The sequence below is a fragment of the Sciurus vulgaris genome (assembly GCF_902686455.1).
Source record: "Sciurus vulgaris genome assembly, chromosome: 12".
Taxonomy (NCBI): domain Eukaryota; kingdom Metazoa; phylum Chordata; class Mammalia; order Rodentia; family Sciuridae; genus Sciurus; species Sciurus vulgaris.
In genome coordinates, this window is record NC_136473.1 from 102,044,941 (window position 1) to 102,062,956 (window position 18,016).

Below are 18,016 nucleotides of genomic sequence, written 5' to 3' on the forward strand. Positions count from 1 at the left end.
TAGCATATAATAAAAAGTATATAAAATACGTTTGTATATTCTATTATATGTTAATCAGCACTAAAAAGTATCAACTTTTGATAAAAGTAACATGTGCAAATCTCAAAATAAATGTTTAGTCAAAAAAGTCAAACCAAAAAAATTACATTCTGTATGATTCCATTTACATAAATTCTAGAAAAGGTAAAATCATCTTTGGTGTTGCAAAGTGGACCAGAGGTCTGGAGCCCACAGCCACAGCACTCGTGGTGTGCAGCCGGACAGGTGCTGGCCCTGATGGTTGCGCACACCTGGCCCCTGCAGGACACTTGCAGATGCCTGACCTCTGCAGCCCGCAAGCCCGAGGACAGTGAGGCCCACCATGAGATTCTGGAGGAGGCCCTCAGATGCTCTGACTCTTCAATGTCAGGGAGTAGTTTTCTGCAAAAAGCCTCTTTGATGCCCATGTGCACCTCAGACCCAAAGCCGGCTGTCGCACAGGCATGTGGGGCCCTGCATCTTCGGGAGCCTCCTGGACCAAGGTATCATCGACCTGGGAGAGATGGTCTTGCACCGCCAGCTGGCCTTGAACTTCACTGCCTATGTGGCCTACTGAAAGGGCATCATCTTGTTTGTGAGCCGCAACCGGCAGTTCACACACCTGATCCAGGAACACGGCCCCAGGCCGCGGTGAGCAGGCCCACAGCCCTACTTCAAGGGTGGCCTGCTGACCAGTGCCCCACTTCTCTTTGGCCCCACAGACCACCTACCTGACCTCATCATCTTCCTGCACACTCTCAATGATGTCTTCAGCCCCATGTGGCTGTGAGGGACACAGCCAAGATGAACATCCCCACAGTCGGCACCCCAGCCTCATCACCTACCACATCCCTGGCAACAGCTCCCCACCGTCTGTCCAGCACTTCTGCAGGCTCTTCCTGACAGTCATTAACAAGGCCAAGGAGAAAGAGCGACAGCTGGAGACCCTGCAGCAACTGCAGAGCCCCAAGGGGCGGGGGACCACGGGGCAGCTGAGCCTCCTCCCAGAAGAAAGAGAAATGGAAGTAAAAGTCTATTCTGTGATGTGCCACGATCCCGGCCCTAAGTCACTTGGGAGGCCTGTTCTGAGCTGGAAGTCCCTTGCATTCTCAGTCCTAGGTTCTTGTTAGTGACAGCACTCAGTAGCCCTGACCACCCCAGGGCTGAGCCTGAGACTTGGCTACATCTTCATGGGGCATACACGCAGGGCAAACTGCAGTCTCCAGCGGCCTAGTTAGGGCCTGAAGCGGGGTGCCTTGACTGCTAGAAGACGAATACTCCCCGGCCCATGGGAAGTCCTGGTTTCCACCTTGACGCTGGGTGTCAGGAAGATTGATACCAGCTCAGTTCTCAATCAGAATTCCCCAGGTGGGCTGCTTTCCCGGAAGCCTGGCTTCAGAGGCTGTTGGACGCTGTGATATTGTGGCATGAACATCGGGGAAGCTCTGCTTGGGTCAGGCTGAGCAAAGCAGCTGGCAGAATTTGAGCGAAAAAAAAAAAAAAAAATGTGAGCAGGAAAAAACAAAAAAAGTGGATCAGATATGCCTGGAGACAGGATGAGGTTGAGAGGAGAGGTTACAGGGTGTACGAACCTTGAGTGCATTGGCTCTCTTCCCCATTTTTACTGCAGGGGTTGCTTTCTGGGCATATACATATTTTAGAACTTACAAAGTTATATACTTTAAATCTGTACAGTTTGTTGTAAATCAATGAAACCTTGAAAAACTGCTCCAAACAAAACAAAATGAAGGGGAAAAAAGAAGTATTACCTTCATCCTATCCAGCTCCTGAAGCTCCTTTGCAGGATTACTCTGTGAATGCGCTGCTTGATTCAGAGCCATTGCTGTTACCATGCCTTTACAACAACTGTAAAAAACCCAAACCCAAACAAAACAATAGCAAGAACAACAAATCAACCACAAGGAAAGGAGAAATCACACACGCTCAGCTCTATGGTCTGGATGAGTATCCCTAAAGGCCCACGTGTTAAAAGGCTTGGTCTCCAAGGTGGTACTATTGGGAGGCAGTGGGGCCTCAGTGGAGGTCCTCAGGTCATTGGTGGTAAGCCCTTGGAGGGGACTGTGGGACCCCAATCTCTTCCTCTTTTGCTGTTTGGTTCATGAAGTGAGTGGTTTTGTTCTACCATGCACTCCTACAAATTTTGACATGCCATCTTGCCACAGATTCAAAGTACTGGAGTCAATCTATCATGAACTATAAACTCACCTTAGCCTCCGGAGTAGCTAGAATTACAGGTATGAGCCAATCCCAAGACTGTGAGCCAATATAAACCTTTTCTCTTTTTAAGTTAATTATCTCAGGCACTTCATTGTAGTAATGGGAAGTTTACAAGTATTCCTAGTGTAATACAAAGCGATCTCCTGCCCCTTCTGTTGCACTACAACCTAACCTGCCAGTCTGAAAGTTGCTCCGCCCACCCCTTACATTGCAGGAATTTCCGGCCTATGCTACAGCCATTTCCTGCTTCCCACATCCTAGCTTGTCAGTCTGAACATGCTAGCTAGCTATTGGTTCATCAGTCAGCTTGCAAGTATTCTCCTCCGCTATTGGTTCCTCCAGCCCGGGGGGATTCCAATATCTGGGAGAAGTGTTCATGCCATCTCTCTCTTTCCCTTCTTTTCCAACCCTGGAGCAGATGCGCTAGTCGTCTGCATAATAAAGTCTCTCGCATGAGGTCCTTTGTCCGTCGTGGATTTCTGGGAGCTATTGTTGAGCTGCAACTCAGACCGGGCGTACGGAGCACCAGTTCCATGGGAAGGACTGGAGCCACTGCGGGTCCCGAGCTGAGCTGCATTTTTCCTTACATCTGGTGCTGTGACTTAGATGGGTCCTTCCACTGTCTCTTAAGCAAGTGGAACCCCATCCGTCGCCCCAGTGCCCCCAGACACAGCCCCGCCTTTCATTCACCAGATGCCCAGCTTTCTGCATGCAGAAATTCAAATTAGTGAGTTCCCTTAGGCAGGTCCCCCTAGACTGAGTGAAACATACCTCTGCTGACCTGAGAAGCAACCGTCGAGTATCCGGGGCTCTCAAGGCTGCTGAGGTGTGGGGGTACCCCCAGCCACAACTTTCATAGTTACACCTGGTCCCCATAGTTGGTCTTATCTGCCAGGTGGATTCCTGATTTTATGGTGGAGATTCTCTCTCAGGGTTGAGGCTCATTTCATACTCGAAAATCCTGATCAGGTCCTCAAACCCTCTCGGCTATTGCCCGGTAGGCACTGGTGCACTGGTGCTGTGTGACGACCACACTTTTGCACTACCTTCTCATAGTTACCTAACCCGTGTTTGTGGGACGCCTCGAGCACTGACTTAGGTGTTTCTCAGTCTTCGCCATGGGATCCAGGACCTCCACCCCGGTAAACTCGCCCTTGGGATGTTTATTAGACAATCTCAAGCACCTCCATGTATTCCTTGAATTAGAGCCAACCTGTCCTTTAGATACTAAATCAGAATGGTCTATTTATGACATCCTAGATCCCAGCATTATACTAGGTATAATTATATGTATAATTATACTAGGTATAATTAAGTACATATGTGGGCGACCTGGTGAATGGAAAGAGACTTTTCTCCTTCATGTTTTTTCCTTTCTTTCGTGCTAAACCCGATCTTTGCTCTCCTCAAAAACCTGAACACGTTCTCTTGGCTTCTCCTCCCCCATCTAACCCCTCCTTCTCCTCTGACTTTGATCCAGCTGATGAATCATCCCCTTACAGGTCTCCTGCTGCAGAAACCCCTGTTCATTCCTCTCCTTTGCCTCATTCCGTTTCTGCTTCTGCTCCTTCACTCAGCCCACCAAGTCCTCCCACCACGAGGTCTCATGCACATGTTTTAGCCCCTTTACGGGAGGTGGCTGGCACGGAGGGAGTAATCAGAGTCCATGTTCCTTTCTCACTGTCTGATCTGTCCCAAATAGAGAAGCAGCTAGGCTCCTTCACCTCCAACCCTGCAAACTTCATTAAGGAATTTCAGTACCTTACCCAGTCTTATAACCTTACCTGGCATGACATTTACACGATCATGTCCAACACCCTAACCCCTGAGGCGCGCAGGAGAGTTTGGGAACAGGTGCGCAATTATGCAGATGAGATTCATCAATTGACCCCAACCCACCCCATTGGGGCTGAAGCAGTACCAGAAAGGGAGCCCCAATGGAACTATAACACTGGGACTGGGTGTCTGCAGCGGCCTCAACCCTGAGAGAGAATCTCCACCATAAAATCAGGAATCCACCTGGCAGATAAGACCAACTACGGGGACCAGCTGTAACTATGAAAGTCGTGGCTGGGGGTACCCCCACACCTCAGACACCCTGCGTCCTTGCAGGTCTCCAAAAAGCCGCCATTAAACCCATTAACTATGACAAACTTCAGGAAGTAATACAGGACAGAACTGAAAACCCATCAGCATTTCTAAGTCGCCTCACAGAGGCCATGCTCAGGTATACTAACCAGGATCCTGAAACTCTGGAGGGAAGGCAACTACTTATGACTTATTATTTTTCCCAAAGTTACCCTGACATAAAGGCTAAATTGAGGCGTTTGGATAGAGGGCCCCTTACCCCATAGCCAGAGGTTCTAGCAGTGGCATTCAAGGTTTATAATGAAAGGGAAGAAAAAAAACAAAAATTAAAATACCAAATGCTGGCCAAAGCCTTTCAGCCAGCTAGACCTGCCCAACTGTCCACCCCTAGGGGCGCCCAAACTCCCAGAAGACCTCCAAGCCCATGCCTCAAGTGCGGGCAAGAGGGTCACTGGGCACCAGCCTGCCCCAACCCCCCGCAGCCCCCAAGTCCTTGTCCAAAATGCCACCAACTGGGACATTGGGCAATGGATTGCCCTGGTGCTCAGAGAAGTGCCAGGTCATCCTTGCCCCCTCCCTCTGGCGACTTGCTGGGATTGGCAATGGATGAATGAAGGGGCCCGGGACTTCTGCACCTGATGACCATCACCGCTCAGGAACCCCAGGTGACCCTTACGGTGGCAGGCAGGCAGATCCCTTTCCTTATAGACACTGGAGTCACCTCAGTGCTGCGGGAGTTTTGGGGACCCACTTCCCCTGCTAAATCCTCTATTGTCAGGGTAGAGGGAAAACCATATAACCCCCTACATACCCCTCCAATAAGTTGCCATATAGGACAAATTGGCTTTACTCATTGCTTTTTGATAATTCCTTCATGTCCCATTCCCCTTCTGGGAAGGGACATCCTAACCAAATTGGGTGCCTCTATGTCCTTCTCACCCACCATGCACCTCAGCTAAGACTCCTCTGCTATCCCTCTCCTTATGACTCTACAGGAATAGACAGCTCAAACAGAGTCCTCATATCCCCTTCCTCCCTCCCTGGTTGACCCCAAGGTCTGGGACACCCATACACCCTCTATAGCCAAATGCTCACCTGTACTCATTCATCTAAAGGACCCAACATCCTACCCAGCCCAGGCCCAATATCCCCTTCCCCAAAGGAGCCTCGTAGGACTTCAACCAATCATCCAGGATTTAAGCCAGAAAGGCTTCCTGTGCCCTGCCAACTCACCTTATAACACTCCCATCCTGGCTATTAGGAAGCCTAATGGATCTTACCGTTTAGTGCAAGACCTCCACATCATTAACTCAGCAGTGGTCCCCATCTTTCCCACTGTATCCAACCCTTACACTCTGCTTTCCTCTAACCCTTCTTCCACCACATACTTTTCAGTGCTAGATTTGAAGGATGCATTTTTTACTGTCCCACTTCACCCTGATTCACAGGATCTCTTTGCTTTTTACTTGGACTGACCCTTTCACTTGAGTTTCTTCTCAGCTGACCTGGACAGTTCTCCCACAGGGATTCTGAGACAGCCCTCATCTCTTTGGCCAAATGCTATCTCAGGATCTTGCCTCTCTCACATTCATTTCCTCTTTTCTCTTACAGTATGTTGATGATGATCTTCTATGTAGTCCCTCTCTTGAGGACTCCCAAAGAGACACAGTTAAGCTTTTAAATTTTCTGGCGGACAGGGGTTAGAGTTTCTCCAGCAAAGGTGCAACTTTCCCAGCCTCAAGTCATTTACTTAGGAGTTAGCCTCTCACCTGGATTTAAGGCCATCACTGTAGAGAGAAAAGCATTGCTGCAGGACATGCCCACTCCATCCACCAAGGAAGAAATCCTTTCCTTTTTGGAATTAGCAGGATATTTACGATCCTGGATCTCCAATTTTTCCATCCTGGCAGCTCCCTTATATGAGGCTTCAAAGGATACTCCCACTGAACCTCTCCTTAACACAGTGAAAGCCCCTTTCCAGACCTTAAGGAAAGCTCTTCTTCAAGCCCCAGCCCTACACCTCCCTGACTTAACCAGATTATTCTACCTGTTTGTCTCTGAGAAAAGTGGGTTTGCCCTGGGGGTCTTAGACACATGTTTGGTCTGGCCTTTGGACCAATAGCATACCTGTCAAAGAGGTTAGACCCCACCATAAGAGGCTGGGCGCCATATCTTAGAGTATTAGCTGCAGCATTTCTCTTGATCCAGGAAAAAAAATAAACTTTCCTTTGGGGCTCCCATTGAAGTGCTCTCACCTCATCATCTGTCCAAGCTTCTTATAAGGGTCTGCAAACGCTGCCACCCTGTCGGGTGTTAACCTTGCAAACTGCTCTTATTGAGGACTCTTCATTTCCTTTAAGGCATGCTCTCCTTTAAATCCAGCCACCCTCTTACCCCTGCCTTCCAACATACAGGCTTCAGCAACCCATAGCTGCCTTGAGACCCTGGAGGAGTTACTGCCCTGCCCCTCCAATGTCCAGGAAGGGGCTCTACACAACCCTACTTTCATATAGTTCACTGATGGAAGATCTTTTCTCCATGAAGGGATCCGATTAGCTGGATATGCCATTGTCTCTCTTGAAAAGGTGGTAGAGTCAGGACCACTACCCAAGAACACCACCAACCAACAGGCAGAACTAATTGCCCTCATCCGCGCTTTCACCCAAAGGGAGAATCCCTTACAATCTACACCAACTCCAAATATGCTTTTCACATTATCCTCTCCCATGCTGCTATTTGGAAAGAGAGGGGCCTTCTTACTACAAAAGGAAACTCCATCACCAACTCTAGTTACATTCTAAACCTCCTTGAGGCTGTTCACCTCCCAGCAACTATAGGCCTGGTACATCGCAGAGCCCATCAGACAGATCAATCATTCACCTCTTCAGGCAATAACAAGGCAGATGAGGAGGCTAAAAGGGCTGCTCTGTTGTCCATGCCAGCCCCCATTATGGCTCTCCATGATCCCTTACCTCCACCACCCCCCAACAGGGAAATACTTTCCTACCTCCATCGTCTGTTTCACCCCAGCCTTTCTTCACTCTTACAATTTGCTAAGACTCATCTGCAACTGTCCTCTGACATCTCATTTCTGAAGGAACTCTCCTCCTCATGTGAAGTTTGCCTGCGAACAAATCCTACAGCTGTCAGACCCCCCCACTTTTCCGACTCACCAGGCCCGTGGCACCATTCCAGGGGTAGACTGGCAGCTTATGCCGACAGTAAGAAAGTCTAAAATACCTATTGGTTATGATAGACACCTTCTCGGGATGGGTTAAAGCCATCCCCACCTCCAACAAAAGGGCAATAACTGTCTCTACCTTCATCCTTCATGAAATCATTCCTCGCTTTGGAGTGCCTACTTCCTTCCAGTCAGATAATGAACCTGAATTCATTTCCCAAGTTACCCAACAATTTGCCAAGGCTCTTAGGGTCCCCTTGGCATTTCCACATTCCCTTTCACCCAAAGTCATCAGGCAAAGTAGAAAGAGCAAACCAAACTCTTAAAAATATCTTAACCAAGCTCTCTTTAGAACTTCACCTTGACTGGGTTAAACTCCTGCCCCTTGCTCTTCTGCATCTTCGGTCACTCCCAAAGAAACTGGCTAATATTTCCCCTTTCAAGCTAATGTACGATCGTCCCATCCTGCCCCCTGGGATAGTGCCTCTTCCTTCCCTTTTTCCTTCTCAGATATCCATTCCTCTCCTAAATCACATTCAAGCATTTCTATGGGATTATGCTGACTCCACCCTGCCTAAACCTTTATCTGGCCTCCTTACCCAACCTCTTCAAATAGGAGACCAAGTTCTTATCTCTCCTCCTCAGGAGGCTACAGTACCTCTTTCTCCCAAGTGGCAGGGACCCCATACAGTGATCCTGGCCACACCAACAGCTGTCAAGGTACAAGATCTACCAGGATGGCTGCACATTTCTCGGGTTAAGCTCTATTCTTGATCCACTAACCCCTCTCCAGCTCCTAATCCATGGGCTTCTTCCAACCAATACTCCGTCACTCCTGTGGGACCCCTCCATCTCAGACTGAAGGCCATGAAGCCCTCCACCCTTTCTCCCATTCCAGAGACTGGGGAACAGACAACTGAAACACCAGACAACCACGCCCAGCCATGAGGACTGGATTCCTGTTTGTTATTTTCCTAACCACTGGATTTTTTTTCCCAATAGAATACCAGCCGAAAAAAGGGGAGCCCCCTGTCCTTCTTTATAGGAGGAGTGCTACTTCATGTCAACCAATCAGTTTGTATTTCAGGAATATCAGGATCTTACAGGAATCGGAGCCTGGCTATAGGTGTGCTCCCCAGAGGAACTATCGATCCCCAACTCCTTCCTGCCACAACGATATCTCTCCCCTGAATCAGCTCTACGTCCACACTCAGCAGGAAGCAATTATTCAAGACGGATCTTCGTCCATGTACCCAAAAGAGATTTTCTTATAAAATCAAAAACGGGGGAATGTAATACAAAGCTGATCTCCCACCCCTTCCATTGCACCACAACCTAACCTGCCAGTCTGAAAGTTGCTCCGCCCACCCCTTACATTGCAGGAATTTCCGGCCTATGCTACAGCCATTTCGTGCTTCCCACGTTACATCCTAGCTTGTCAGTCTGAACATGCTAGCTAGCTATTGGTTCATCAGTCAGCTTGCAAGTATTCTCCTCCGCTATTGGTTCCTTCCAGCCCAGGAGATTCCAATATCTGGGAGAAGCGTCCACGCCATCTCTCTCTTTCCCCTCTTTTCCAACCCCGGAGAGGATGCGCTAGTCGTCTGCATAATAAAGTCTCTCGCGTGAGGTCCTTTGTCCGTCGTGGATTTCTGGAAGCTACTGTTCAGCTGCAACTGAGACTGGGCGTAGAGAGCACTAGTTCCACGGGAAGGGCTGGAGCCACCGCAGGTCCCGAGCTGAGCTGCATTTTTCCTTACACCTAGTGTGAACTACTTGTTGGTTCCACTAAGAATTTAAAATCCAGATACAGTGGGAATTTACCATAGTAATTCAGATATGGGCTCACCAAGGAGAACATTTTGTCCCTTCCTAAATTTCTCACCATTGTTCTCTTCCTCTCCACCTTTCACCCTTGACCACTGAATTGAAGGAAAACTCTGGTTAGACTGTTAAGAGCTACTTCCCAAATTTCAAGTAACCATAGTAACCATATGTATTATAGTTAAAAGAACACACCTCATCTTTATTTGATGTGACTTCTGTAGTTTTTCATATATAACAATATTTTTTTCATTTTTAAGAGATATTTTGGTTGGCATTTAGCAGAGCACTCAAAAACATACATTCAATTTTACAGGGAATTACACAGAAAATCACAAACTTCTTTAATGCCTCCCAGTATGTGCAAAAATGCAAGGTGTTATCTTAGACAAGCAAGTTGGTCTTTTCATTTTAAATTAATTCTCACTCCCATATAAACACACTTCCCAACCTTCCTGAGCTAACATTATTTCCAAAAGAATTCTAGGCTACTGAGAGAATATCAAAATCTCATATCTCAACTGGACACAGTGTTGAAGTCAGATGAGAAACTGAAATAGTATTTCTTGAAAGATTTTAAAATAACCCCTACTGCTGCTACTACATTATCCTTCTCTTGTCTGCCTTCTGTACATTTAATTTTTAAATGGGCAGCAATAAAATAACCAGTTTTTACCTGTTCAAATAGGTGGTATACTGGGACAACTTTCTTGTCAGTGCAATCGCATCTACCTCTAATTGCACAACTCCTATTTCAGGTTTCTCAGTACTTTCCTCCTCCAATTTTGGAAGAGTGTTTTCATCAATATAGTCAGGAACCATTATAATCAGCATATTTACCATCCATTGGACCATAGATATGTGCAACTCATCCATCTGTTAAAAAAATGATTATAATATAAATGACCCATTTTAAATAAAAACAGTAAAAACTATACTACATTTGAAAACAGAAATGATCATACCTGTGTTCAACATTCAACAATCCCATACTTCTTAATGAACTCCAATGATCACTACTTATCTGGTATAACACCCTTTTCTTTTGCTCGCTGTCCTATATTAAACTACTCTTTTTTATTAATTTTTTATTTATTCTAATTAGTTGTACATGACAGTATAATTATTTATACATTTTGATAAATCATACATAAATGAAGTATAATTTCTCATGTTTCTGATTGTACATATTACAGGATCACATCAGTCATGCTCTCATACATGTATGTGAGGTAATAATGTGTTTCACTCTACCATCTTTCCTACCCCCACCCTTTCCCACTTCAATCCCCTCCATCTTTAACTCTATTCTTATTCTTTAGCTTGGCCATGGATATGAGCTCCTTAAAGCTGCAGTCCCCAAATTTCCCTTGGTGCACCAAGGCATTCCAGTGCTCCACAGAGAACTCATGAGGATGCTATGGGGTTTTTAATTGAGGGAAATAGTGATATGTGACATCTGCCAGACACAGAATGAACTTAACATAGATCACAATGTCAACATCAGATACACAACATCACTTTTAATGACATCATCTTCTTTTTACACATTTTTATTGGTGCACTATAGTTGTACACAATGGGATTTGTTGTTACATATCTGTACATGTATACAATATAACAATATTGTGTACAATATTGTAATAGTATGCCAATATTATTCCCCAACACCTTACCCATTCCTCCCTCCCCATCCCCCTCTACTGATCTCCCCTTGATTTTCATGAAATCTGCCCCGACCAGATTTTTTTTTCTTCTCTAGCTTCTGCATGAGAGAAAACATATGACCTTTGACATTCTGAGTTTGACTTATTTCACTTAATATAATGGTCTCTAGTTCTATTCATTTTTCTGCAAATGACATTTTATTTTTCTTTATGGCTGAATAAAACTCCATTGTAAATATATACATTTTATTTATCCTTTCAACCTTTGATGGACATCGAGGCTGGTTCCATAGTTTGCTATTGTGAAGTGTACTGCTATAAATGTGGATATTCATGTATCACTGTAGTATGACTTTAATTCTTCAGGATAAATATCAAGGAGTGGTATACCTGGGTCATATGGTGGTTTCATGCCTAGTCTTTTGAGGAACCTCCATGCTGATTTCCACAGTGGACGTACTAATTTACAACCCCAACAGTGTAAAAGGGTTCCTTTTTCTCCATATCCTCTCCAGCATTTATTATTTGTATTCTTGATGACTATCATTCTGTCTAGTGTGAGATAAAATCTCAATGTAGTTTTGATTTGCATTTCCCTAATTGCTACCGATGTTGAATTTTTTCATGTATTTGTTGACCATTTGTATTTTTTCTTTAGAGAAGTATCTGTTTAATTCATTTGCTCATTTATTAGTTGGATTATTTGACATTTTGGTGTAAAGTTTTTTGAGTTCTTTCTATATTCTAGGTCTTAATCCCCTATCAGAAGAGTAACTAGCAAAGATTTTCTATAGGTGCTTTCTTCAAAATTCTAATTGTTTCCTTTGCTGTGCAGCAACTTTTGAATTTGATGATATTCTATCTTTTCAAAGCTTGCTGGTCGGTGGTTGTGTGATAAAAACAAGTACTGTGTGAAAATCTACGTGGAACAGGAATGAGGGTAGCAATGCCATCAGATTCCAAGGATAGGAAGTCGTACTATCCAACAAACACATGCATTTCATTTGTGAGTAGTTTTGATTAAATGAAAATAAAAGATTTTTCTCTCAACGTATATGTATTACTTTTCCAAGCAGTCACTAAATTGTTAGACATTAAATATTTAGTAAGTTGTTTGAACCTACCTATTTAATAAACTTCACTGAGTTATTTCTTTTGGCTTAGAAGTATGAAAATACTGGAACACAAAGGACACTCTGAACAAAGTTTGGGAACCTTTGCATTATAGTATTTGTTGAGGCTGGATGTCAGAAATAAAATGCAGAAAACTTTGTAAAATGCATACATGTATATGACATACTCTTCAAATGACCTGCTCCCTTTCTCTGTGTAGTGAGTTGCTAAGTATTCCTCTAGGTTTAAATATCATCTGCTCTGAGAAGATACAGATACATTTCATTTCCACTACTTTAATTTGTTCCATTTCCCATGTTTCTATAGTACTTTGTTAAGTATCTGTCATAAATCATTTATACTCCTAACTCCTCAGTTAGCCTGTGTGTTTAAGCTAAAAGCCATCATTTTATCTTTCAATGTCATATATAGCACTTAGCCAGGAATAAGGACTTAATAAATGTTTGTTTAATGAATTAAAAAACTTTGTGGTCTAGCCAGTTTTCTACCTCAACATTCAGAAGAAAAAGGAAGGCTGTTAATGACCTAAAGCAATAAAATGTGTATGTTACATTTAATGAGTCAGGAAAAAGGGCAACCTTTCCTAAGGAAGAGTTAAAGAGGCTGCCTCCTACCTTCACAAGTTAAAGACACTTCATCCCCACACTCCACTAGCTATACCCATGCTGCTTCTCAGAGCAAACAAATCCCTAACTGTTCTTTCATATTCCAGTGGCCTGGACTACATACTGTCATTGAAATAACTCATTTTTACTGATATAAAATGCTAACCAATTTTTGGACCTCTCTATGAAATAAACACAAATAGATGTTATTATCTTCATTTCAAAGTTATAGTAATGGTAAGTCATGCACATCAAAGGAGATGTTAACATGCAAATCAAATTAATGTACAGAAGAATTATTTTATTTTCATAAAAATATAGTATCATTCTTTTTAATGAGGTAGAAAACAAATATAATTTTTAAACTAAAACAGATTTACTGTGAATCTGATATAAAATTCTTATAGGAAAATTTAAGATGGATAAAGTATCTTTTACAAAAAAACTTGTTCCAATTTTACTAATTTTTTCAGGAATGACAAGTGGTTACTTAGCTACTTCGTACCTGATATGTATTTTTTTAAAAGCACACTTAAGGCTTTACCCTGACCCAACCATGCCCTGCACAGACTAGGCGCCTCTGGGGCTTACAGCTCTCCATCTACCAACTTGTTAGGAAGCCAGTGCAGCAACCTTGGATTATCCCCCAAGCAGAAGCCGCCATCTTTACGTCAGGCAACTCCCATCCTGAGAGGCCTGCTGGAGACTGGAAGTTCATTGTCGGGTACCTCTCATGCATCAGGCTACTGAAGACTGGGAGGTTTGAATTGTATATGACTGTTAAAATGTAGATTTTTTTTCTATTTTTTTCTTTTTAAAAATTTTTATTTATTTTTCTTGCTCTATTTTCCTTTTGTTTACCTGTTTCCTCAGAGTCTCTTTCTCCCTTTTCTCATGCTAATAACCAACTTCTTTTGATTCTGCTTTCACTCTTCCTATGATCTAGTACCTCTATATACTCTCTTCTTATCCCATTAACAGTTATATCCTACACCCCTCCCCATCCTCATTGTCTGCCATTAGAAATTGTAGACCTCATTGCAAACCTATCGGTTATATTTTAGATAACAATCGAACTCATCCTCTCTGTTTATTATGACAATACTGTTAACGCCTTCATAGGGACTATTTGGTTTAGGACTACATATTGTTTGTACTGGATGCTGCTAATATTGAGCTCCCCTTTAAAGGAGAGATATTGGAAACCTGCAGGGTCACTATAAGCCTGTGGGGGGAAACTGCAATACTCCAGATCTGCATTGCTAGAGGGGAAGATACACAAACATGACGAAAAAACAAGGGAAGAAAATGATCCAAACAAACCAAGATGCTACATTAAGAGAATCCAATGACAACATGGTAAAAGAAATGTCAGAAAAGGAGTATAGAATGTACATAATTAAAATGATCCACAAAGCAAAGGATGAGATAAGAGAGCAAATGCAAGCAATGAGTGATCACTCCAATAAATAGTTAAAGAGCAAATTTAGGAAGCAAAAGATCATTTCAATAAAGGAAGAGATTCTGGAAAAAAAAACACAAACAGAAATCCTTTAATAAAAGGAAACAATAAACCAAATTAAAAACTCAATAGAAGGTATCACCAATTGACCATTTCCCTTGGAAGACAGAACCTCAGATGATGAAGACAAAATATTTAATCTTGAAAATAAAGTTGACCAAACAGAGAAGATGGTAAGAAATCATGAACAGAATCTCCAAGAACTATGGGACAATATGAGAAGACCAAATTTAAGAATTACTGGGATTGAGGAAGGCACAGAGATATAAACCAAAGGAATGAACAACCTATTCAATGAAATAATATCAGAAAATTTCCCAAGCCTGAAGAATGAAATGGAAAATGAAATACAAGAGGCTTACAGAACACCAAATGTACAAAATTACAACAGATCCACACCAAGGCACACTATAATAAAAATGCCTAACATACAAAATAAAATAGAATTTTAAAGATTGCAAGAGAAAAGCATCAGATTACATATAGGGGGAAACCAAAAAGGATACCAGCAGATTTCTCAGCCCACACCCTAAAAGTTAGAAGAGACTGGAAGAACATATTTCAAGCTCTGAAAGAACACTGTTGCCAACCAAGAAACTTATACCCAGCAAAACTAACCTTCAGATTTGAGGACAAAATAAAATCCTTTCATGATAAACAAAAGTTAAAAGAATTTACAAATAGAAATCCTGCACTATAGAACATTCTCTGCAAAATATTCCATAAGGAGGAAATGAAAACAATAATGTTAAGTCAGCAAAGGGAGGAACTACCCTAAAGGAAAAGCCAATCAAAGGAGAAACCAAGTCAAGTTAAAAACCAAAAATGAGCCAAAATGACCGGGAATACAAATCATATCTCAATAATAACCCTGAACATTAATGGCCTAAACTCATCAATCAAAAGACACAGACTGGCAGAATGGATTAAGAAAGACCCAACAATATGCTGCCTGCAAGAAACTCATCTCATAGAAAAAGACATTTCACTAAAGGTGAAAGGATGGGAAAAAACATACCATGCACAAGGACTCAGTAAAAAAGTGGGGGTTTCCATCCTTATTTCAGATAAAATGCACTTCAAGACAAAGTTAGAAAAAAGGGATAAAGGCCATTTCATACTGCTTAAGGGAACCATAAATCAACATGAAATAATATTGATCACAAATATTTATGCCCCAAACAATGGTGCATCTATGTACATCAAACAAATCCTTCTCAATTCCAGGAACCAAAAAGACCATAACACAAAAATACTGGGTGACTTTAACACACCACTCTCACCACTGGATAGATCTTCCAAACAAAAACTGAACAAAGAAACCATACAAGTCAATAACACAAACAATAACTTAGACTTAATAGACATACATAGACTGTCCCATCAAATACGCTTTCTTCTCAGCAGCACATGGATCCTTCTATAAAATAGACCATATGTTATGCCACAAAGCAGACCTTAGTAAACACAAAAAAATAGATACTACTTTGTATTCTATCAGATCATAATGGAATGAAATTAGAAATCAATGGTAAAATAAAAAATAGAAATTACTCCAATACCTGGAGACTAAATAATAAGCTATTCAATGATGCATGAATAACAGAAGACATTAGGGAGAAGATAATAAAATTATTGGAGGTAAATAAGATCAATGATACAATATATCAAAATCTCTGGGACACTCTGAAAGAGTACTAAGAGGGAAATTCATTGCATGGAGTGCATTCAAGAAAAGAATAAAAAATCATCAACTAAATGAGCTAACATTACAACTCAAAGTCCTAGAAAAAGAACAGAACAACACCAAAAGAAGTAAAAGACAGGAAATAATTAAAATCAGAGCTGAAATGAATGAAATTGAAACAAAAGAAACAATTCAAAAAATTGACAAAAGTTGGTTCTTTGAAAAAGTAAACAAAAGTGATAAACCCTTAGCCACACTAACGAAGAGGAGAGAGAAAACTCAAATTATTAAAATTCATGATGAAAAAGGAAATAGCACAACAGGTGCCAATGAAATACATAACGTAGTTAGAAGCTACTTTGAAAATCTATATTACAACAAAAAAGAAAATCTCGACAACATTGACAAATTTTTAGAGACTTATGATCTTCTCAAACTGAATCGGGAGGACACACAAAACTTAAACAGATCAATTTCAAGCAATGAAATAGAAGAAGCTATCAAAAGCCTACCAAGAAAAGACCAGGACCAGATGGATTCTTAGCCGAGTTCTACAAGACCTTCGAAGAATAACTAATACCAATACTCCTCAAAGTATTCCATGAAATAGAGAAGGAGGGAACACTTCCAAACTCATTCTATGAAGCTAGTATCACTCTGATACCAAAACCAGACAAAGACACATCAAGGAAAGAAAACTTTAGACCAATATCCCTAATGATCATAGACACAAAAATCCTTAACAAAATTCTTGCAAATTGCATACAAAAACATATTAAAAAGATAGTTCGGTTTTCAAGATGGCGGCCTAGAGGGTGGCTGCATTTCATGTTGCTCCAGGACTCAGGATTCAAAAGAGGAGATATTGAGACGCTTGGGACCAACTCAAAGCAGCCGGGTGACTCTCACCCCCTGGGGGGGCATCCCGGATGGGACGGGGGTCCCGGAACGCAGGAAACTTTGTGAAGTAGAACTGCCGGCGAGACGCCCCTCCCCCCGCTGGAGCGGTGAACTCGGACAGCTGGGAGCGCCGTAAAGGAGGCTGCTCGGCACAGCGCTGGGACTCGGAGCAACCACTGGGGCTCCGGCGGCTGCCCAGGGGAAGAGTGGCGAGGAGAACTGTGTGGACTCAGGACACCGGGGCCTGCCCTGAGGAGGAGGAGAGGAGCGTGGCCACTTGGATTCGGAGAGACTGCACCAGAGCTACAGGCGGTTGCCAGAGGAGAAGCTGCGCGGCGAGCTGTTTGGAATCAGAACGACGCTTCTGAACCCCGGGGCCTGCCCTGAGGACTAGGAGGAGGAAGAGGAGCGAGGCCGCTTGGATTCGGGTGACTACACCAGAGCTACAGGCGGTTGCCAGAGCAGGGGCTGCGTGGCGAGCTCTTTGGACTCTGACCACTTCTGAACCCCGGGGCCTGCCCGGAGGAGTAGGAGAAGGAGGAGGAGGAGCGCGGCGGGTCCTTTGGACTCGCAGTGACTGCATTAGCGCTCCAGGTGGCTGCTCAGAGGAGAAGGCGAGTGGTGAGTTGTTTGGTCTTAAAGTGACAGCTCCTGAACACAGGGGGGCTGCCTGGAGGAGAAGCGTGGTGGGACGCTTGGTCTTGAGTGGCCACACCTGAGCTCCGGGCGGTGCCCAGAGGACCCGTGCAGCGGGTCACGTGGATTCAGAGCCACTCAGAGGGACTGCTCCTGAACACCCGGGGGGTTATCTGGAGAAGGAGGAGGAACGGGGAGGGTCACTTCGACTCGGAGTGATTGATTGCCCCGGGCTACGGGTGGTTGGTGGGAGGAGGAGGCACGAAGTGAGTTTCTTGGACTCCTAGTGACCGCACCGGCATACTGGGTGGCTGTCTGGAGGAAGAGGCCTGTGGCGGGTCTCTGGGACTCAGAGCGATTGTTCGGGGCCACAGGTGGCTGCTCAGAGGAGGGGCCACACAGCCAGGCGATTAGGTGCAGAGCAGGGTCCCAGGATCTAGGAGGCTTCTGGGTGGAAGAGCCGCACAGAGACAGGCTTAGGGCGGAGCGAAGGTTCCAGGCCTGTGGGCAAATTCT

At 43.7% G+C, this 18,016-nt stretch overlaps 1 protein-coding gene and 1 pseudogene across 2 annotated transcripts in view; one reads left to right on the forward strand and one right to left on the reverse strand.

Moving 5' to 3' along the window:
• The window catches only part of AXDND1 (axonemal dynein light chain domain containing 1), a 113,547-nt gene that overhangs the window by 20,224 nt on the left and 75,307 nt on the right, over positions 1 to 18,016 (reverse strand). The window contains exons 18-19 of the mRNA XM_079105921.1: positions 10,026 to 10,225; positions 1,788 to 1,884 (exon numbers count right to left, since the gene is read on the reverse strand). Coding sequence (XP_078962047.1) covers positions 1,788 to 1,884; positions 10,026 to 10,225 — 297 coding nt within the window. The remainder of the gene's footprint in view (positions 1 to 1,787; positions 1,885 to 10,025; positions 10,226 to 18,016) is intronic.
• On the forward strand, positions 277 to 1,084 carry LOC306641426 (small ribosomal subunit protein uS2m-like; annotated as a pseudogene). Its single transcript has one exon. The product of its transcript is annotated as a small ribosomal subunit protein uS2m-like (transcript).